This window comes from Henckelia pumila, chromosome 3 (assembly GCF_033568475.1).
Source record: "Henckelia pumila isolate YLH828 chromosome 3, ASM3356847v2, whole genome shotgun sequence".
Taxonomy (NCBI): Eukaryota; Viridiplantae; Streptophyta; class Magnoliopsida; order Lamiales; family Gesneriaceae; genus Henckelia; species Henckelia pumila.
The window spans coordinates 23068454-23092565 of NC_133122.1; the positions used below are offsets into that span (position 1 = coordinate 23068454).

Consider the following 24112-nt stretch of genomic DNA (forward strand, 5'->3'; position numbering starts at 1 on the left):
ACATATGAAGTCACATCCCGGTTGCCGGAGATGACTATATCTTGTGTGCTCGGGGCGTGACAGAACGTGGAGTCCTCGACGCAGCAATGTTTGCCATGTGCTTAAAGAAAAGAGAATTATGGATGAAACCAAGTGATGTAGAGTAAAATTTCAATGATTTTCTTCTTTTTAGATATATGAAACAATATGTTTCCACTAGAAAAAATTTACATAAAATTATTGATTCAGAATATATCCTGTTATATACCACATGAACAATCTCCTTCACCGCTGTGGCCTCAAGAAGTAGGGTATTGTTGTCCTATTGCATTCTAAAAGCCTGGAAACACGAGCAAAATTGCATCAAACACAACAATTTGGGCAAGGCCCTATACCAGTTCAAGTTGAACTGACATATATAACATAGATAATAATCTCTTAAAGGATCGAATTGGTACCGAAAAAAGGTTGCAATGACCAGGATCTGCGATGTGTGCCGCCAAGTTCTCGAGGGGGCCTTGCCCAGTATATACAGCCTGAAAACAGAAGCCGACGAAAGCCAACATTGCCAGTCTCCCATTCTTGATCTCTTTAGTCCTCAACACCATCACCGGCTCAGGCGAGCCTCTTCCCCACATAAGCGGATCGAACCACAATCCACCAGGGTATCCAACGTCAGGCTTCGGCTTAGTCTTATGTGGCAATGTCGGCTCAATGTCAACACATCCAGGGTTCAAAATATCAGCCCATCTCCGCCCCTCGGCCCACCCCATCAAGACCAACTGGACAAACAGTAAGGTTTTCTGATCCGCAAAGTATTCTCGGGCACCAGCATCATACCACGAGTAGTTCTCTATGAATCCGAGACTTCCGAGCCACTCGGGGATGAGGATTCCGGCGACTGCCAGCATCGCCCACCTACCGTGAATCAGCTCTGCTTGTGCAAACCATTTGAGCAGCTCAGGATCAGATCCTATACGGTAAACTGATCAGTCATCCACTTAGCAATAAATTAGTGATCCAGAATATTTCAAAAATATACTCCTAATCAATGTAAATGAAATGCATACCTAATCCAAGCGGATCAAAGCCAAAATCTCCTGGAAGACTACAAAAACAGATTATTCATCACAAGGGTATAGTTCAAATTATTCATATAAATTCGTTGCGAACTCGAATACTCCCGATATCCAACCAATGCATAGAAAATAAACTGAAATACATACCTTCCATCTAGCCACTCAGGAGGTGAGCTTCCAGGGAACCACAATGGCCTATCGGGAGGAAGCGGTTCGCAGACACTGGACACGCTTTTCGTAGCGTTTAAACGGCTTCCTTTCGGCTGCAAGCACGTTGCAATCTTTTCTGGGAAAGATCCTTCCCTGATACATAAATGTTGTGCAGGGATTAAGTTACATAACTTTGCCAACCCAAAGTCAGAAATGCAAGGCAAGAATTAATTAACGTAGTAAAAACTAGCAATAAAAGTTTGGGATTTGGTGACCTTTTTAGAAAGCTTGAAAACAAAGTTGAAGCAATGGATAGAGCCATGAATGAATTTCAAAATTGGTTATTTTGTAAGGCGCATGGATATAAGCAGCCTTATCTACACGATTGGGGTGCAAGTGCTAAAAAGACATATCTTGAGGTTCAAACAACAATTTTATCCAAGAAAACCATTACCCGAAAAAATAAAAAGAAATTATATCTCATGTACCTTAAAGGCTAAAACATTCATAAAATCAAATCACATGCCTATTTGGAAACTCCAAAAACTCATGAGAATACAATAAAGAAGCTTCTTGAAGTCCATAAAAAATAGGACTCACTTTTCTGTTCCTACAAGAACTAGAATGAATCAAGTTAACACTCTATACATAACCCCTTTTCTTATTTGTTAGCATCCCACAAACACATAAAGAAACCAGCATACAGTTATGTCAGCATTATGGCGATGGCAACCGAGAAATATTATTCATATTCATCAAAGAACAAAGCCAAGATCTATGCCAGTATCAAGGCGTGAAATATTATTCATATTCACCAAATCTATGATACTCCAGAAACCATAGCCCTCCGCGTCGGTGTACTCTTTGTGAATATGGTACATGGATTGAGTAATTTTATCCATTTTTTTTTATAGAGTAATGATATTTAAACTCATTCATTATTGATCCAAAAAAATAATAATAATAATTACGTGCCAATAAAATACAAGAGGCCAAGGTCAGTGTATGATCATTAATGTGATTTGTTGGTATACAATAGCTCGAATAATTCATATAAATTAACTTCATACCTTCCATGTAGCCACTCGGGGGATGAACTTCCATGGAGCCGCAGCGGTTCGCAGACGCTGGAAACGCCTTTCGTAGCGTTCAAACGGCTCTGTTTCGGCTGCAACCATGTTGCTATCTTCTCTGGGAGAGATTTTCTCCGCACTTCCCTGATATATATATATGTGTTGCGCAGAGATTAAGTTACACAAATAAATCAAATTAAAGCCAGAAATGCAATATTGCAAGAAAATGTAGTAACGCAAGGAATGTAGTTAAAGATTTGGTGACCTTTTTGGAAAGCTTGAAAATGAAGTAGAAGCAATGGACAGAGCCATGAAAGAATGAAGTTTAAAACTGGTTACTTTGAGAGGATAACAGCCTTATCTGAAAAAGGGTGCAAGTGCCAACAAAACATAATTTAAGGGTCAAACGGCAATAACTTTTTGCATGAATATGTGGTTTTTTTTTAATGTTTTTGTTCATTAAGCAGTAAGGATGCAAACGAGTCAATTTACTTGTGAGCGGCTCGATCAAAACTCGACTCGAGCTCGAGCCGAGTTTTAGTAGCTCAAACCTGTTATCGAGCTCAAGCTCGAGTTTTATATCTTTGTGTTCATGTAACTCGCGACCTACTCAATTATATATATATATATATAATTAATTTTGATATGATGTGCATTTACCGTGCCCATCGGACCATTTAAAAAAATGACATTATGTGGTCTTCAATTTTAATCAATTACTTTAATTTTTTTTTTAAGTCAATGACCTCCATTTTGATTAAAAATCCATTTATCTTAATTTAGACTTAATTAATTATTGTACTTTCTGAAAAAATAAAATAATAAAATAATAATATATTCTAATTAATATAATTAGTTAAATTCAAATATTTTTATATTTTGTCTCTTTCTCTCCTATTTTTTCTGTTGGTACATTTTTTTTCTCTTCTTCACTCCCATTGATTTCTTTTCTTCTCTTCTGATTTCATTCACCCATTGTGATTTTTTTTCTCCATTCACAAGTGAGGTATATATATGTTTTCCCTACTTTTTTTGTAAGTTTGTATGCAGATTTATGATGGTCTTCTTGTTTATAACGTTGGTCTCTTATGGTCATGTTGCTTGTCTTGTAAGTCGCTCAAAGTTTTGTGATTGTAGTGTTGGTTTTTCCATAACATGTAATAGTTAATCGTATTTAGATAATGGTTCTGTAGTTTTGTACTATGATCGGTGTGATTGTATCATGGTTTTTGTGGATGGTCTCCGTAGTTTTATAATGGTATCCCATAATTATATAATGGTCTCCTAGCCTATAATTTTTTTGGAAAAAAAATGGAGATATTCTTAACATTGATTTTGTTGTTCATGCATGATGCTCGTGATAAATATTATATGCAAATATGATGGAGGGTGAGAAATTAATGGGAATGACATTTGTAATTGGAGCATTAGATTGAATTCTCAAATAGTAACCATTACAATGGAAGAATTAAACTTGAATATTGAAGTGTTTTAGAAGTGAACAGAGATAGATATAACTCCAAGTTAAGTTATCTTCCAAATGTTCAGACATATATACAATCTGAATCCAATTTATGTACGTAACCAACCAGCATTGAGATCATATTTATTATTTGGTGATCACCTTAGTAGACCCATGCTCCACGTTGAAAGATCATATAGCAAAGATTTGAAGAAAATGATGTTTTTGCGACCAACAGAAGTACAACATGTAATGAAACGGTAAATCTTCATGTTGATATGAGATATAATGATGTTTCCCATCATGCTGATATTCATTCACCCAATGTATTGCGTGATAAATATTTTTATCGTACTTTTATCGCTGACGAGGATGTAATAATATCTCATCTATCAAATATTGAAGAAACTGATGTTGTTGGAGTGGAATTAAGTCCAATTAATTTGCACGATGAACAAACGACAGAAGATTTAATAGGTGTCGCTGGGGTGGACTTAACTCCAACTAATTTGCATGATGAACAAATGGTTGGAGATTTAGCAGGTGATGTGGTGGAACAAGAATTTATTGGTGATTATAGCAATGCTAGTTATTCTTTCGCATATGGATTAACTCTTGCTGTTGGACAGGAATTTGACAACAAACAGGAAGTGAAGAATGAGCTGATAAAGATCGTGATGACTGCATGCTTTGAGATTCGTGTTTCGAAATCTACAAAAACTCTTTATGAAGTTCGATGTGTGACCAATGCATGTAGCTGGAGAGTGAGAGTTGGACAAATGAATGATTCAACTCATTTTCGTATCAAAACTTATTACAACACACTTGCAACCTTGGTGATAGAAGATGAAGACATAGGCAAACGAGTTCTGATGTTGTTGCCAATATGTTATTGGAGAATTATGAAGGTCAATACATGACACCTACACCAAAATTGATAATGACAATGATGAAAAATAGGGTACTTGATATTTCCTACTATAAGGCATGGAAAGACAAACAAATTGCTCAAAACAAATTAAGAGGTGATTCGGATGATAATTTTATGTATATATCAGTGTATCATATTATATGTCATATATATAAATGACATATTTATATGTTATTATACATACAATATGTTATGACATGTTGTAGCATAAGTCAATATGTCATAGTATATCTACGGATGTTATGATATATGTATTTACGATATCATCTCAATATATCACAATACATATCTATTTATATGTTATTTATATTTATGTACAGTATGTTATGATACGTCTTAGTACAAGACAATATATGTCATAGTATATCTACGTATGTTATGATACTTTTTAAATTTGCTAAAATAGGTTTGTTGTAACAATTTTTATTGGATGAAATAAGGAATGTTTTTGTTCATCCGTTATATTACCAAGTTAATTACTCTAAGGGATTGATGCTTTATTATATAGTATAGATGAGTAGTATGTTTAACAATTAATTGACTAAAACAAATTTAATCGCTATTTTTTTATAATAAGTATAAATTTAATTTATATGTGTACTGTGATAAATATAATAACCCATTATAGCCCAAATAATCATAAATATATATAGACCCATAAATAACCAAGTCCACTAACAATGCATCGACCATTTTGGATGCATAGAGACCATGCGACTTTACAGAGATCATTAAGAGACCAATGTCTAAGGAACCAATGCATGGCGACCATTACAGATGTCCGACGACCATGCAACCTTCACAAAGACCATTAGACAACCTTCGCGAATATCATTAGATATTCAATGCTAAGCATCTATTTACAATTCAAGCCACCATTATGGATCCACAACAACCTTCAACATCAATATGACCATTCATGCCCAACATCTATAATTAAATCAACACGATCAACAAAAATCCTAACATAACAAAATATATAATATGTCTATTTTTACTTCAATGTCCAACAACCATTCCAAATAGATAAATTAAAGTATTTTCTAAAATCGGCAACCATCGTGTTAATACATTTATGCAAGATATCTCCAAAGCATCTAATTTGATGGCATATATACTCCACATTCTCCACTACAATATGAAAAAAGATACTAATGAGTGTGGCGATATATAATCAAAATAACTAAATTTATTTCAATAAGGTGTAATAGATGACAACTAACTTTATTGTTGCTGGGATAAAGATATAGGTTGATCAACATTTTACTTTGTTTTATTTTTAATCATTCCCAACTTTTTCATAAACACAACAATCAATGCTCCAATTGGCCTCATGAACGAGAGTATTTCAATAAGGTGTAATAAATAACAACTAACTTTATTGTTGCTAGGAGAAAGATTTAGGTTGATCAACATTCCACTTTGTGTTGTTTTTAATCATTCCCAACTTTTTCATAAACACAACAATCAATGCTCCAATTGGCCTCATGAACGAGAGTATTTTGCATCTATTGTAACAACTTTGGTACGAATAAAAAACGAGTATTTATTTTTTCCTTCACATTCACCATCAAAAGTAACCAATGATTTGATAAGCTATGAGCAAACATGATACTTTTGGAAAATAGAATTCATGGCAACTTAAGATCTTTTCCGCTCACAAGCTTTATCAATGTGTCAAGATTTTTTTTTTTTTTTTATCATCATTGAACTCGTTTATAAGCCTTTGGGAGAAATAACCATCCATAAATATGAAATATCCTGAGCAATAATTGTTGTATGATTTTTTTCGTAGAACCAGCAAACCCTTGAAATCTTCCGTAATATGCTGAAAATACATTCACCAAATTATTATATGTTATATAAAATTAAAAATTTATAAATAAATTAAGACACTCACATCATTCTCTATCCAAGATCAATGTGTGTAGAGTTTGTTGAGCTACAATTTGTTATAATCTCGCACACATCCCTTTCTTCATAGTTGTTTCCTCCATAATATTCAAATTCAACTCCAGCTGCTCGATATCCTTTTTATATTCTTTATTGTCAAACCAACCTAAAAATGGATTGAAATTCATGACAATCGGTGGAGTGGTGAAGGGTCCACTGGTGAATGGAGTCGAGAAAAACTTTGATTTTTTAACTACAAGTTTCGGGGATGATGGGGTCATCGAATCTGGTTGATCTACTAGCTCTGGACACGGTTTCCATCCGATCGAAGAACATCATCTTTATGTATTAACATATAAACAAAAAAAATATTAATAACTGCACAAAATCATTCAAAATATATAACCCAACATATTATAAAATACCAATTTGTTGTGTGGATGTATGTTGTATGTGCTCGAATATTCTCTTCAATTAAAGAACATCAACTTTATCTATTAACATATTAACAAAACATATTAGTAATTTCACAAAATATTTGGAATGTATAACCCAAAAATTACCAATATGTTGTGTAGATGTATGTTGTATGTGCATTTATCACACACAACAAATAATCAGTTGGCATAATATTTACACAATATGTTGTAGATATCCCCAAATATGAAGCATTTATTCTTAAAATCAATTGTCTTAATAGTTGATTGGAAATAAATAAATCAATAAGACAACATATTTATAATCATAAAATTGATATGCATATACTTTTTTTTTAAAATCAAGCTTGTCTTGATGATATATTATGGAAAATTTTCTCAATACATATTTTCGCAAAAAACATGTTGCGCTTCGTGGGCCCACATTATTTATTCATTCTAGATAGCATGAGGACTCTCTACCAATTTGAGCTAATGATAGTGATATCAAATTTGATAAGTCAATAAGAATTCATAAAATCTTCTGGATCTTTGATTCAAAAACCTTCATATTTATCGATCCAAAAACGTTTTGGCTTCTTCATTGATATGTTTGTGAACTATAAATAGTTTTTCAACTATTTATATTATTTGAAGGTCCAATCCAATCAAATATGCCAAACTCTTAGAGTATTTGTATTAATGATACTTTTGGAGTTTTTTAGCTCTTCTAGAAATATTGATATGTAATATAATATTTACACCAAATCAATATTAACTGAATTCAAAAATCTATATACGTCAATGTTTATCACTATTTTATAATATCAAGCACACCTTCTCCTTTTTTTTCATCTTCAATCAAATGATCTTCAAAATCTTTGAGACATTCATACCAACATACGATGAATAATTTTGGGTAGACATCAACGATATCCACAAACTTGTATATTGCTTGATAGATATCAATAAATTTTTTACGTACTTCATATACGATAAGGATACGAGATACTGATTTACATTTAGTACAATACTTGATTATGATGTGTATCTCAATATTTTGTGTCATTCATGATTCATATCTCTCTTCATATAAGATAATATACTATTCTTTGAAGAAATAATCAATAACAGTGTATCGACTGTATTCATTGGCACTGTCACATTCATTTAAAAAAATTGACCACATTAATTGAACAACTTTCATAATTGTCTTTCCTTTAACAAAATACTATAAATAAGATATTATATTAGAATAATTAAAAAAAATAGAAGTAAATTCTCAAATTCTTATATGCACCAAGTAGATTTTTTATCTTCATTAATGATATTCAATCTATCATGATTTTCATTTCACATTGAATTTTATTCCTACATTTTCAAAACATGTAAGATAATAATATGTGATAAAAAAATACTTTATCATTCATTTTAAAAGTGATAGCTTACAAAATGATTTTGAAAAAATGAAAATTTATATCCACAATCAAAATTGAGGAATTTAAAATCCATAATCAAATTTATGGAATAAACATTTAACAACCAAATATATCCTTAAACTATAAAAATTTTCAAATCAGAAAAATTATCACCAAATTTTATAATCAATATCTCATGCAATATATTGACCAATAGAATAGATTCACAAAATTTGTAGATATTATTTTATATCATCAAAATAATTTATTTGAATCAAAACAAAACACATACTAGAGTTTTTCACAATTTAGTTTTAAAAAAAACTTAATTTATAAAAAAATTAAAATAAAATGAGTTGAATTTGTCATAAATCAATTCATTGACATCATCGTCCATAGTCCACCATCAATTCATCATCGTCGTTGTCCAATATAGATGATGAATTCAACTGATTGAGTTTAATATTTATTTTCTTTCTCGGTTGAATATCAAATCACTTTTCATAAAAAATAATTTGACAAATAATACATCATGCTTTTTCTAGAACATTCACAACAAATATGGTTTGAATCGATATCAAGTCAATTGACAATTTTAGATCATATATCGATATTTTTTGAGAAATTGTAATAAATTTCTCAATTCATAAGATCTCAAAAATCAACCAACCAGAAGATCATTAAATTATATTCTGTAAGAATATTGTCAAATATTGGATCTTATATCAATATTCTTCATGAATATCAACAAATCTTTGATCTTTTGATCAATATTTCTTTATAAATATTGATATATTTTGACATAGATAGATCTATATCTTTCAATAATATTTATACACCTTGGATATCATATCAGATTATATCTTAATGAATCTCTAAGATTATTTATATTATCTCATAATTATGCAGTGTTGTAAATGACGGGAGGCGGTGGCGGGGCGGTCTGTGACCGCCTACCGCCTCTGCCGCCTAGGCAGCGCCTATGCGGTTGAATTTTTTTAGCATTTTTTTTTATATGTAATCATATATAGTAATCATCTTTATTATACAACACCTCATAATCCCAAAAAATATCATTAGACTTTGACTTAAATTATGTAAAAGTATGTTAAATATACAAAACCTAACCTAAAGGCTTACCGACGGTGGGCGGACAGCTGGCCTAGTGGTTGATGGTGGGAAGACTTGAAGCAAAAGTGGAAAACAAAAGAAAGTGGCTAGTGTTTTCAAATAACTAGGTTTTTAAAATTGGTAAACTTTGATTTGGTTTTTAAAATTGGTAGACTTTGACTAGGTTTTAAAATTTAGTTGACTTTGATCTTTGACTGAAATTTATAATTTGTTGACCGCCTTGGCCCCTTCACCCGCCTGAGCGCCCGCCACCGCCCCCTCGCCCACCGGACAGCTTGGGGCCGCCTGAAGCCAAGGTGGGGCGGTCGAGGGACGCCTACCGCCTAGGCGGCTGCCTCGACCGCCATTTAGAACACTGTAATTATGAATCTCTTTCGATATATTAAAATCATAATAATTAATCTATCGAAATTCTCAATATATTATATCATTAATTTCTTCAAATTCTCAATATAAAATTTGTTGTGCTACTTTATAGATATCAACACATTCATGATATTTCATGGACACTGATAAGTACATTTTGTATGCATTATTTCGTGATAGGTTTATGTCTATTTTGTGTGCATTCATATTATTTTTATGTGTTTTTATGTATTTTAGTGCATGTGTGTGTATTTCACTCTCTTGGTTAATTTTGTAGGATAATGGATTTTTGAAGAATGAATTACGGAGCAGCTTTATTAAAAAAATCAAATTTAATTTTAAAAAGATCCAAATCCAATCTTCACCATTCAAAATAAATTTCCAGATGTTTTAAAGCTGCTGTCCAGATTTCAGCTCGATCCAACGGCTAGAAATGAAGATATGAATTTTTTAAGAAAACTGCGCGTAGGAAAAGATGTATGCACGGACCCCGTGCAGGGATCCGAATATGGGTCCGTGCATCTTCGTAAAAAAATCTGCGTTTCCAGTTTAATGCACGGACCTAGACACGGACCATTATCCAGGGTCCGTGCATGTCGCAGAATAAAAAAAAAGAATTTTCGGGAATTAAAACTTTCAACTTCCGGGCTTTATTTCTTGGGTTTTCAAAGACATATAAATAAGAGAGTTCACAACGTGATTAAGGAGTTGGAATCACATAAGAGAGACGGCGGCTAGGAGGCTTGGAGATTGAAGAACGCTTCATTCGAGTTTTTCTTCCTTTCTTCTTTAGATTATTAAACTTTTGTTGAATATTGTTTTCGTTATTTGAGTAGTTTTTCTTCAACCAAGACCGCGAGATTGGGCCAGACAATTTTATGTTGAATATTTGGATGATTATTTAGTATTTTCGGATTTTTGTTAATATTATTGATTGTTGGATTTAAATTATGTCTTGTGAATAAACTGATCAACTATTTACTTTCTTGTTAATTGATTTCAAGTCGACAGAAGAGGAATTGATTTCGATCGCTCCAATAATTGACATATGGTTAAACCGACTAGAAATAGTATTCGGTTTCAGTATGTGGTTTTAGGTGAAAACTGAATTATCACAAATATTGAATGCATTCATGTTTGATTAGAATTATGAAAATTAATCCGTCATAACTTGAATAGGTTTAACATGTTCTAGAAATAGACTGCTAAACAAGATAGGATAATTCTCCGTGATTTAAGATTAAATCTGGATCCTGGATTTGCCACTTTTTTGCATGATTTGTTTGGCACCGTGTGTCTTGGTTGTCTCTATTTAATTGAATTTATTCTTCTTCTATTTTAATTCTTATTTTATTTTAGTAATTAAATTTTTATTTAATTTTTAGTTCTCGTTTTATTATTCTGTCTAGATTAAGCTAAATAATTAATTTTTGAAAATTGACAACAGTCCCTGTGAGATCGATACTTGGACTCTTTGTCCACTTTAATATTACTTGACCTAGTACACTTGCTAGTTGATACCGAATTAAGCGGTCAGACACCAATATATCAACAATTATCATTGTGCAACTTCTAGAGCACCAATGAATATATATCTCATAATATTGAGTATTGACAACACGTTGTGTTATTTCAATAGCATCAATAAAACGAGAAACATTGTGCTATTCTAATAGAATCAATAAAACGAGAATTATTTTTCATTCTCAATGAGATACATCATCATGCTGATAACGTGTTATAAATCATAATAAAAATAGAGAGATGAGTAGAGAAAATTCAAGAGAGTCAATAATGAGATGCAATATTTATTGAACTCAATTGCCCCTATTTATAAGGAAAATCATAGAATATAAATCTTTGCATATATTATTTTTGACATATTGATCTTGATCACAAATCTTTCACATCTAACTAAATAAGATAATCATCTAAAAAATATATATTAATAACATTATTTGATTTTTAGGTTGTATATTATATTATTATCGAACTTTGTAAAAAATTAATTAGATTGAGAATTTATTACCGATTTTATTACCTGACGAGTAATTTAACGAGTCGGACCAGTAATCACCATTGCGTGAATTGGACTCGTGTGACTCAATGAGCCCATGTCCAAAAAGTATGGGCCCAAAAGAACCAAGATCTATAATTATATTATATTATATTAAAGGTTAAAAATCCAAAATTGGGATATATATATATATATATATATATATATATATATATATAATGCCATAAAAATTATGGCAGTAATTTTTTAACAAATAAAATTATGAGTTTTTTTTTTGCGCATGAAATAGTCCATAGTTAAAGGTTCATAAAAAATTTCTAAGAAAAAAAAAAGAATGATGATATCATGTTAATATTATTTTTTTATGCAACCATGATATTTTTTTCCCAACATCACATAAATATGACCTTATATATAATTATACATGCATGAGAATTATATGGTTTTGTATCAAGGAGAGAACTATAATGTCAAAAAAGAAATGCATATGCGCGTTTAACAAATCTAAAATATTTTTTTTAAAATGTATATTTGCGTTCGAAAAAACAAATATGAAATGTTATTGAGACAACACGTGCATTTTTCATCCAATATTGTCTACAACTCAATTTTGTCTTCTTCTTATATATAATTTTATATTTATACTAGCCATCGTACATATATATTTTGCGATTAAAGTGATGAGAGTTTTTTTGGTGATAAAATATGGGAGCATATGTATATATATATGTATATATATATAAATAGAATTATGGGAGTATTGACTTGAGTGCATGAAAAAGTCCATTGTTAGAGGTTGATATAAAAATTATATAAAATTGATATTTTTAAAATCAGAATCACTACAATTTTCAAACCTCCACAACTCTTGCGCAATCTTCCCTTCCCTTGCAATCGACTATACCTCTCTGTGTTTTCGAATTTCGATCTGCACTGATCAATACCCTTTACCTTCCAATCGATTTCCCACCAAGAACACTTTTCCAATTCGTCGAAAAAACCACGTCCTTGATCCGAATCAGTCATATGCTGCATCCCATCCACCTAAATCTCTCAAAATCTCACTGCCCCATTGGAAAAGAACGCTTGATTCGATGCTGGAGACGATAACTCCCTCAGCGAGCCCGTCATGTTGGTGGGCCCCGTCGTCTCCCACCAACTACCACCGCTTCCGCGGTTGGATTCCGATTTCCTTCTCCAGCAATCTGTGTTCTACCCACAAGACTCTCTTCGCAGTCCTTTCGGTTGTTTTCTTATCCACTGTGGTTTATTGGCAGTACCACCCTGCCTCCGGAGGATTCCCGGGTTTCAGACGGGCGTTTCCGTCGCGGGAGTTCCCGACGCTCCGGCGCGTGGCTTTTAACTTGACGGATTTTGGTGGTATGGGGGATGGTGTCACTCTTAACACGGAGGCGTTTGAGAGGGCCGTGATGGCCATTTCGAAGCTTCGTGGAAAGGGTGGTGGTCAGCTCAATGTGCCGCCGGGGAATTGGCTCACCGCGCCGTTTAATCTCACGAGTCATATGACTCTGTTCCTTGCTGAGGGTGCTGTTATTCTCGGGATTGATGTGAGTGCTTCTTTAACGATTCGATTCATTCTTTTTTGGGCTAAATATTTGAACTTTTTTGGGTTTGGATTTGATATTTATTATCTTGGATTTTCGTTATTTGCATATGCTTGGTTTAAGCTTAATCGAGAATAAAAAAAGTTACGATCTTTTATGCTCTTAGCAAGGGAATAATCTTACTAGTGAATTGATTAAGAACTGAGTTTTAGATTGTGGGATCCATTTGGCAGATTACATTGGCAGTATCATTTTATGTCTTCACTCAGTCATCGCTGTATCTATTCTCTTTTGCGGTTGTCTGTTTTAGTCGAGCAAGGCTTGTTAAGCAATCGGAGAATTGTAAATTTTCGTGTAGATTGTAGACATTATGAGCTCAAACTGGTTTCCTCCAGAGTCATAGAAATTAAATATAGTTAACTTGGGCAACTTATATGGATTTTCTGGTTTGAATTTGTAATTCTGGGCATTCTTAATTTTATATACCTCAGAGAAACCTTTGTTTTATTTACGTTACAAGTGTTCATGAATGCGCTAAAATATAATATTTAGCCCCAACAAATGTGGGAGATCAATTTGAATTATGGAATCTTATCCTCTCAATTCCTTATCCTCTCCTTGCACCAGTGTGCAACATGATATGAATTGGTTAGAGTTGGGGAGAGATGCAATGTGCATGAATTTTTCTAGCTGATATCCATAATCAAGAAACTATATGAATGCTTACTTTTTTGAATATATTGTCCCGTATGTCTAGTTGTTCCTCAGTCCATGTGTTGCCACTCTTTCTAGTATCTGCTGTAGACTGACGGTAAATAAATTTTGAATGAAAATGCTTTTGATTAGCAGGGTGTTGGGAGAAACATGTGAAGCATAAAGAACTTGATTACACATTTCCATAAGCTAATGCATAGGAAATTATAGCAATTTCTAATGACAATTCATTAGCATGAGTTACCTTTAGTTGCATTGTAGTTTCATCAGAGATTTGATACATCTAAGAGAACCTGTAAGCAAAGGGTGATTATAATTAGAACCTCTTGTTTTTGTAAGCCATCTAACTATCCTCTAAATTGAAGCCATTAAAATATTAGAAAAGTTTATCTTTATCCTTATTTTCTATCAGTATAAATTGATCACTTTGTTTTCTAAACCATTCCAATGGCCCTTATTTTCGGCAAAGAAGGCACTCGAAATGCTTCGAACAAAACTTGTTCACATCTAAGCATTTTTTAATGATATTAGTTTGTTGTTGTACTTCAAAGGTATGGGTCGCTTTAAACCATAAATTAAGTAAAACTGAAAATCGTGAATTAGTTTAAGAATTGTTAATTTAATATCACTGTGTTTTGCTTCAATGCTATATGATTGATGGAAGATAATGTAACATGTTTTCACAAAATTTTTGCTGTCTGGATGATAAATATTCAAGTGATTAATCTCTTAGTTTGAATCGCACAGTATGTATCATGAACCACGATGCGAGGTGATAGGTGTCGATTGGCTATCTGGTTTTATTTTCAGTTTGTCTTCATCTTATTCCCAGATTTTTATTTTGTTAAAATATCATAGTGCTGTTAAAATATCATAGTATGTCCTAAAAGGTTGGAAAGAAGTCCTGGAAGTCTTTTGGAAGATTTGAAGTTATCTTGAGTCAATTATGCTGTCATATGTGTACAAAAGTATGGTTGATCGAGTTAATAAAATCATCATTCAATTCTCTAATTAAAAGTGTAAAAGGAGATGGTGAGGTTCTCTCTCCAACGAGATTGAACTTGCATTCTTTAAAGTAGGTTGAGAAGTTGCAAGACTTACAAAGGAGGCAGCATCAAATCCCTCAAATAACCAACAAAGCGTGCCATAAATTGATTCATAACTCGGGACCGTAACGGTATAGTAATTTATATAGTCCATTTGGTTTTCAATAGTAAGTGTAAATTTTTTCTTGGACTTTCCTAACTATATTTCTACTTATCATTACTGCACTCTTGGAGAAAAATATTGTTATACCACATTTGACATGATTTCGTAACATCTTTGAAATTTAATCATTCTGGTCTTTGTTCGAGAATTGCTAGAGCCATGTAAGTATCAACATATTATTTATCTCACACATGAAGCTGTTCTTGTCTTTTCACTTTCATTACAATATTTGTAGGATGAGAAGTATTGGCCTCTATTGCCCCCATTGCCTTCATATGGATATGGGCGAGAACACGCTGGACCACGATATGGAAGCTTGATTCATGGCCAACATCTCCAAGATATTGTAATTACAGGTCAGCATTTAGATGGAATTCTTGTTCAAATCCAAGACTAAATAGTTGTAAGATTAGGGGTATAGATTAGGACAAATTAGCTTAAAATGGAGCAAAAACCTTATTCTAATAGACATAAAGTATACCCTTTTTTTCTGAAGTCTGAACACTGGCATGTCGGATTGCAACAGGACATAATGGCACCATTAATGGTCAAGGTCAAATGTGGTGGAAGAAATACCGGCAAAAGCTTCTTAACTACACGAGAGGACCACTTGTACAGATTATGTGGTCTAGCAACATACTGATATCTAACATAACTTTACAGGATTCTCCCTTTTGGACACTTCATCCATACGATTGCAAGAATGTCACCATAAAAAATTTGACCATCCTGGCTCCTTCTTTGGGAGCTCCAAATACTGATGGCATAGATCCTGGTAAGTTTCTTCTTGTAAATTTTACTGCACGGGATTAATGGATGAGCAATATTGCTTCTTCCGACTGTTGGAAAGAAATAATTTCCCCTACTGTCATGTATGCATGCCTGTATGGTACAATGATCAAAACATGGTACTTTGGCTATTGCATGGTTTACAAAATTTGAATTATGCTGTTACTATCAGTTATACTTCTAACAATAGATCATACAGTAGCAACCTCGTGTTGGATCACAAATTTTAATTTTATGATTATGATAATTGAGGCGTAAATGGTGTTTGAGTTTCTATGTGGCCATTGATATGTTAAGTTTGCAACATTTACCTTTGATGATTTATCTTTTGGTTTGTCTGAATGGGATAATCAGATTCATGTGAAGATATGGTGATTGAGGACTGTTACATAAGCGTAGGAGATGATTGCATTGCCATAAAAAGTGGTTGGGACCAATATGGGACTGCTTATGGACGTCCTTCAAGAAATATACTCATAAGAAACCTCATTGTTCGCTCCAATGTCAGGTGAGAAAATACCATTAGTCGCTCCCTCTCCAAATATTTTTTTTAAAAAAAGATTTATGTAAAAAACCACAAATATCTTGTTTACGCATATCATTTTATGTTCTCGACGAGAAAAGGGATTGATTCACGTAAGGTTAGTACTCATGGTCCATTTCCTCGCATAGTTGCATAAACCTTTAGTGCCCACGTCTTCACATATGACCCCTTTGAATGCATCTACATTCTTGTTGTAGAAACAGTTCAAATGTACCATGTTTAGTAATTTATATTTGAAGCTACGTGTTATGTATCCAAATTTGTCTATAACACGAGATATATTTGCTTCTAACAGTGCCGGCATATCGATAGGCAGTGAGATGTCTGGTGGTGTATCAAATATCACCATAGAAAACATCCATATATGGAACTCAAGGCGTGGTGTCCGAATCAAAACAGCTCCTGGAAGAGGGGGATATGTTCGACAAATAACATATCGAAATATTACATTTGATGACCTTCGTGTTGGTATCGTCATCAAGACAGACTATAACGAGCATCCAGACATGGGATTCGATCCCAAGGCGGTCCCAATACTAGAAGACATTAGTTACACCTCAATACATGGAGAAGGTGTACGTGTGCCTGTCCGTTTACAAGGAAGTGAAGAGATCCCTGTAAGAAATGTTACGTTTCAGGATATGTCAGTAGGGTTAACATACAAAAAGAAGCATGTGTTCCAGTGTGCCTTCGTTCAAGGCCGTGTCATTGGGACGGTTTTCCCTTCTCCCTGCGAAAATCTTGATCTGTACGACGAACAAGGACACTTGGTTAAAGAATCGGTATCTCAAAATGTGTCGGATATAGATTATAGTTTTTGATATAGCTGCTGGTCTGATTTTTCCTCGGCCAACTTTCGGATTGAATCGGGCAAAATGCCATGAATGATCAGTGAATGCGTCTTGTAAACCATTTTTAACGGTATTTCCTCATAAGTTCAATTCTTGTACATAAATTATCATTTTCAGTTGATGCATCTGCTGTTTAAGTCCCGGTTACAAACTTTGTTGAAAAGAATTTTGTTTTTTTTTTTCTTTTTAAAAGTAATATTTCTAGAATAACATAAGACATATGGGCTTTAGTTGTTTTGACTTTTGTGCATTGAGCACGCAAGAACGTCAAACAATACAATGATTGATTACCAAAGTAGTTAAACGTCGAATAATGGATACACCCGTTTGATGTTATGGATGGATGATAATTAATAATGAATGATTTTTGTCAATGAACATAGATGGCTCAAACTTTATACATTCGGCATATTTCGGGTATCAAAAGATACTGATCCTTGTATTTCTTGCTAGGATTCTGGAGGTGCTTGCAATTAGCTTGGTCATTTTTTCTGCAGTAGATGAGAGCTCGGACTCGCCCTGTCGGCGGATCGAGTGGCTTGATGTAGAGTTTGAGTAACTGTCATAAGGAGTCGATCCACGGGTTGGTGACTTGGTGGTTCCATCTTCGCCAAGCCCAAGCGATCATAACTCATAAGTTTCATTGTTCAATCAATTTAAATCTGTGGGAAATGATGATGTAGATATTATATGAGTTAGTCACTCAGGTTTTTAAGTATTGACGATGATTTTAATTCTGACATATAATATTATATTCGATCTACCCTATATTAATTGAATAATGTTCGAGAAATTACACATGGTTATTAGTAGTTGTGATTAGGGGTGCAAACGAACCGAACCTGTTCGTGAGCTTTACGAGCCCGCTCGATAAATATTTGATTTGTATTCGAGCTTATCGAACTCGAGCCGAATTCGAACATGTTCGAACTTTTTTTCGAGCCGAGCTCGAGCTGAAATTACTCTGTTCGATAGTTCGCGAATAGTTCGCGAGCCATAATATTTAATTAATATAATATAATTATATAATAAATATATATACATTTCGAACTTTTTCGAACATTTCGAGCTTTTCGAACCATAATATTCGAATAGTTCACGAATAGGTTCGAATATTTCGAACCGAACTCGAACTCGAACTTCATTTCGAGCCGAGCTCGAGCCAAAATATTTTAAATTATCGAACTTCGAATCGAGCTCGAGCTCGATTATACTCTTATCGACAATGGCAGACCCATGATTTTTAGTTTACCCGGCTAAAATTCTAAGCACCCGCATCCTTTAATATTTTGAATTGAACTACTCGGGCTACCAACAAATTAAACCAAAATTATTCAAAAAATTTATATACAAAATTTAAAAAAATTTCGAGCCGACCTGGGCTGAAGCCCGGGTGGAGCTGGCCTTGGGTCCGCCCTTGCTTATCGAGCCGAATTCGAGCCTTAAAATTTTATCATTATTCAACTCGATTCAGTTCGTTTGCACCCCTAGTTGTGATGACAAGAGTGATAATAAATAGTGGTGATCACGTGTGTAATATAATAGATAAATAATAAGGTAGTATTTAAGAGAGTTTTTAAGAATTATTTATCAATTTTTTCTTTAAGCGTTACATGTTTGTAATATATTTTTATTTTTTAGATTTAAATAGCGTGATTTTCTAACTAGAAGTGATTATATATTCAATCAGATAGTGAAGATTGCACTTTTGATTTTGAAATCTTATTGTCTTTTAATTAGGGGTGTGCATTTTGACCTGACCGAACCGAATTTAACGATTTGGTTAAAAACCCAAAAATTTTGTTTTTTGTTTTAACCGAAATTTAATTTTTTATTATTTTATTATTTTTATGTTTATATTTATTATTTTATTCATACAAAAATAAAAAATGATTTAAAAAATAAAAAAGATTAAAACAATATAAAGAAAAAAATAGGTTTTCGGTTAACCAGGAGAAAAAAATGAATCGAACCAAAAAAACCAAAAATCCAAAAAACTGAACCGAATTAACGGTTCAGTTTTTGTTCAAGCGAATAGTCAATTCGGGCGGTTAACCGATCCGTGAACACTCATACTTTTAACAGTGTTCTAAAAGGCGGCGCCTAGGACCTCCTAGACGGTCGGTTGTCCACCGCCCTAATTTTTAGACAATTGAAGTTTTGAGAGTTATTACATTTGGTCGTCTAGACCACCTAATCGCCGTGTAGACTAGAGCTGTTAGATGGGCCAACCCATGGCGGGTCGGCCCACCAAAAACCCATCGTTTGGCGGGTCAAGGGCGGGCCGATCCACTAACCCGATGGGCTGAAAATCCTCAACCCAACCCAATTCAAGGTGGATTACGGGTTAGGCAGGTCAGCCCGCGGGTTGGCTCATTATAAATATAAATAAATAAATAAAAAATAAAATCATTATAATTAATTATTAATTTGATTTCATAAATAAATATTAATAGAAATATATTAATAAAATTTTTAATTATGAATTTCACACGTGTAAATTTTATATAAAGTAACTATGTAGTGTTTTCAACCTCTAAAAATAAGTTATTTTCCTTCATAATTTGTGAAGAACAAATCAATAATAAATCTTTTTTAGAGGTTGTAAACACTGCCTTAATATAATAAAAATTCACAACTTTCAATAAAAAAGACGTACATATACCACCATAGAAGTAAAAAATAATAATAATAAAATCCAGTCCCGCCGCGGGTTGGCCTGCCTAGGCCCGTGACCCGCGTGGGTTGGCCGCCCAGGCCCGCCTTTAGTTGGGTTGAAAAAAAATCAACACAACCTACTTAAATTGTGTGGCGAGCCGGGCCGACCAAGCGGGCCTAACCCAAATTAACGGATCTAGCGTAGACTCTTCAAATCCGTCTAGATTAACATATAATATTTTTTTAATTTTACTTTTAATTTTTTAATGACTCAGCGCTTGCCGCTTTACCGAAAAATATAGCTAGTTGTAGCAGTGCAACTCAAATATTTGAAATCGTACAACAACCCAAGCAACATGGTTCGATCATTCTACTCAACATGGACAATTATTGTACTTCATCACCTATCACATGTGTATAAGAGTATTAATGATTTCTTCTGTTAATCTTGAAACTTTGAATATAGAAATTATTGGTGATCACTATGAATTCTAGAATAATTAAGTGATTTTTCAGATTTATGAGCGAAGATCAAGATGAATGTCTAACAGATAGCGGTATAACACACACACATTCTTCAAAGAAATTTTTTTTGAATTAATATTAGCTGAAAATAATGTTATAAAATATCGGGTGTATAAAAAATTATTGAAGGTCATGAAAAGAGAAAAATCATTAGCAAAAGAGACAAGCCTATATATTGAAAATACACTATATGATAAAAAATCAAAGAGAAATTTTCTTACCTTTAAAGATATCCGCCGAAATGGATATCATATTGAAACATTGAATGCGAAGGATGCTGAGTCTCTTTGCATTACATATATCATATCTAGTCAAAAACAAATAAAAATAAAGATTATGTGCACTCTCTTCTGAGATGTATTACACAATAATAAAAACAATTGAGGCAAATACAATCACAAACGAGAAGTTTGTTGACAATAAAAGTTTCAAATTATGGCACACCCGACTTGGTCACCTGAGAGTTTAATGATGCGAAGAATAATAAATAATTCTTTTGGACATCATTTAAAGAACTAGAAGATTCTTTTACATGATAATTTTTCATATATGGCTTGTTCCTAAGGAAAATTAATTATAAGATCTTCCCAACAAATGTTGATATTGAAATTACAACCTTCTTGGAGAGAATTCATGAGAATATTTGTGGTCATATACACTCATCACGTGGACCATTTCGATACTTCGTGGTATTGATGTCTCTACTAAGTGGTCACATGTTAGTTTGCTGACATCTCGAAATATAGTTTTTTCTAGACTACTTGGGAAATTATTACATTACGAGCTCGGTTCATTGATCACTCAATCAAGACAATCCGCCTTAATAAAGATGCTGAATTAAAATCACAAATATTTGATGACTTTTGTGTGTCAATCGGGATTTCTGTGGAGCATTCAGTTGCTCATGTTCATACATAGAATGCTCTTTCATAATCATTTATTAAACGATTGCAATTCATTTCTAAATCACTACTTATGAAAATAAAACTACCATCTTCAGCTTGGATCCATGCTATAATCCACGTTGTATCATTAATTAGTGTGAGATAATTAAATAATTACCACCATACTCATCTTTGTAATTTGCATATTATCGAGAACCTAACGGACCAAAATGAGTCCACAACATAGACTTGAAATTTAAGTGGGATATGATTCACCATCTATCATTAGATATTTGGAACATTTAACATGTGACTTATTTAGTACAAGATTTGTAGATTGCCATATTTAGTACAAGATTTGTAGATTGCCACTTTGATGAAACTGTTTTTCAGAAATTGGGGGAAGCAAAGTTTTATCCTGAGGAAAAACAAAAAATTTATTGGAATGAGAAAATATTATCTCATTATGACCCATCAAAACAAACAGCGTGAGCAAGAAGTTGAAAAAATTATTCATTGTTTTCAAATAATTGCAAATCAATTGTCCAATGTTTTTACTAATACAAAAAAGGTGACGAAGTCATACATACAAATAGAAAACACTCCAGTGAAAATTTATGTTCCTATGTGACCATGTAATACTTTACCTGCAGATGAATCTAAAATACGTCAAAAGCATGATTGTCCAATTGGTTCTTGGGACACAATACCTAAAAAAAAGGTACAAGATAAAGAAGAAGCCACATCTCCAGAAAAAGTAACATTACATGATACAAAAACACAAATAAATGAAACACGTGTGGATAATGTGATTCATGAATAATCACATGAAAATATCGAAATTTCAACAAATTATTTGATATATTATAAAAATATAGGATCAAATTAGTACAAACACTGATGATATTTACTCACAATGTGACCCTTGATATTATGTGAGATAATGATGATCCCAAATCACATCTGTTAAAGATTTTCAACAAATAAATCACTATCCAAAATGGAAGGTAGCTATACAAGCTAAATTATATTCTCTAGAAAAACATAAAGTGTTTGGACCAGTAAATCAAACACCTAAAATGTAATCCATGTAGGATACAAATGAGTATTTGTACGAAGAAAAATGAAAGTGATGAAATTGCAATATATAAAGCCACACTTGTAGCCCAAGATTTCTCTCTGATACCTGAAATCGACTATGAGGTAACGAATTCACATGTGATGGATACCACCATTTTTCGATTCTTGATTAGCTTAGCTATGTCAGAAACATTGGACATGATAGTTATGGATGTGGTCACTGCATATTTATATGATTCACTTGATAGGTGACATATACATAAAAATCCCATAAAGATTTAAGACATCAGAAACAAGTGATACAACCCCCAATACCATGTTCTTAATAAAACAACAAAAGTATTTATACAGATTAAAGCAATCCAGTCGCATGTGGTATAATCGTCTTATTGAGTATTTGCTACAAGAAGGTTATACAAATGATGTTATTTGTCCATGCATTTTTACAAAAATACGGATGGAGGTTTTGCAATTGTTGACAGTATATGTCGATGATCTGAATCTTATAGGAACTCCCGAAGAGCTCATCAAAACTGCCAACTATTTAAAAAGTGAATGTTAGATGAAAGAATTGAGAAACAAAAAATTTTGTATTGGCTTACAAAATTGAACATTTACAAGAAAGAATATTAGGTTCATCAATCCTTATACACATAAATATATTAAAAAGATTTACATGGATAAAACATATCTAATGATGTCGAAATTTTACCTCGGGTTCGGTCTGGTAGAATAGATCCTCCAACTCATTTATGAAACAGGTCGGGTCGGGCACCACTTAGATCTGCACAAGCAACAGCTAGGTCAAGGGGCGCCGAAGGTGTTTTCGGCGTAACCCCTCCGATGCCTAAGTCAGTGGCTTGAAGGCAGAGGGTATGATTAATGCGAAAACAAGAGAATATGAGTGCGTGAATGTAAAAGTGAGAGTGAATGCGTGATGAATAATGAGTAGTAAGTAATGAATAATGAAACCATAACAGTACCTGTATTTATAGGGAAAAATAGAGTAAGTTACCTAGTCGAATTATAACATGTCCTGAAGTAGGACTCTTCATTCATTGGTCCGTCCTTGAGTTTATCCCTATCTTATTCATATTTGTGCAATGATCAAGCTTATCTTAAATGTATTTGAGTCTTACTTGAACTAAAAAACATACCAAGCCCATTGGGCCCCAGCTCGGATCGGCCCATTAACAGCAGCCCGGGTCTTGATACGCCCTAACAGGTAGGAAACTGGGCTGGACCTTATATATATAATAATAATCCAATAATTGGGCCAACCCTCTTAAACCCATAATGAACGGGTCCGGGTTAAAATAATTTCCCAGGGTATCATCAATTGGCGCCGTTGGTGGAAATTTTAAGAAAAAGAGTTTTG

General features: G+C 33.3%; 2 protein-coding genes across 2 annotated transcripts; one reads left to right on the forward strand and one right to left on the reverse strand.

Moving 5' to 3' along the window:
- Nucleotides 1-138: 138 nt before the first annotated feature.
- LOC140890914 (photosystem I chlorophyll a/b-binding protein 6, chloroplastic) lies at nucleotides 139-2593 on the reverse strand. The gene is made up of 6 exons (XM_073299070.1): nucleotides 2547-2593; nucleotides 2279-2425; nucleotides 1206-1361; nucleotides 1050-1087; nucleotides 438-952; nucleotides 139-319 (listed from the first exon to the last, which is right to left on the reverse strand). The coding sequence occupies exons 1-6, from the start codon at nucleotides 2591-2593 to the stop codon at nucleotides 302-304; spliced, it is 921 nt and encodes a 306-aa protein (XP_073155171.1). The 3' UTR covers nucleotides 139-301.
- Nucleotides 2594-12755: 10162 nt separating this feature from the next.
- LOC140887030 (probable polygalacturonase) lies at nucleotides 12756-17724 on the forward strand. Its single transcript, XM_073294034.1, has 5 exons — nucleotides 12756-13483; nucleotides 15639-15759; nucleotides 15930-16178; nucleotides 16547-16700; nucleotides 17032-17724. Exons 1-5 carry the CDS (start codon nucleotides 13010-13012, stop codon nucleotides 17555-17557), a joined length of 1524 nt encoding a protein of 507 aa, XP_073150135.1. The 5' UTR covers nucleotides 12756-13009; the 3' UTR covers nucleotides 17558-17724.
- Nucleotides 17725-24112: the final 6388 nt, after the last annotated feature.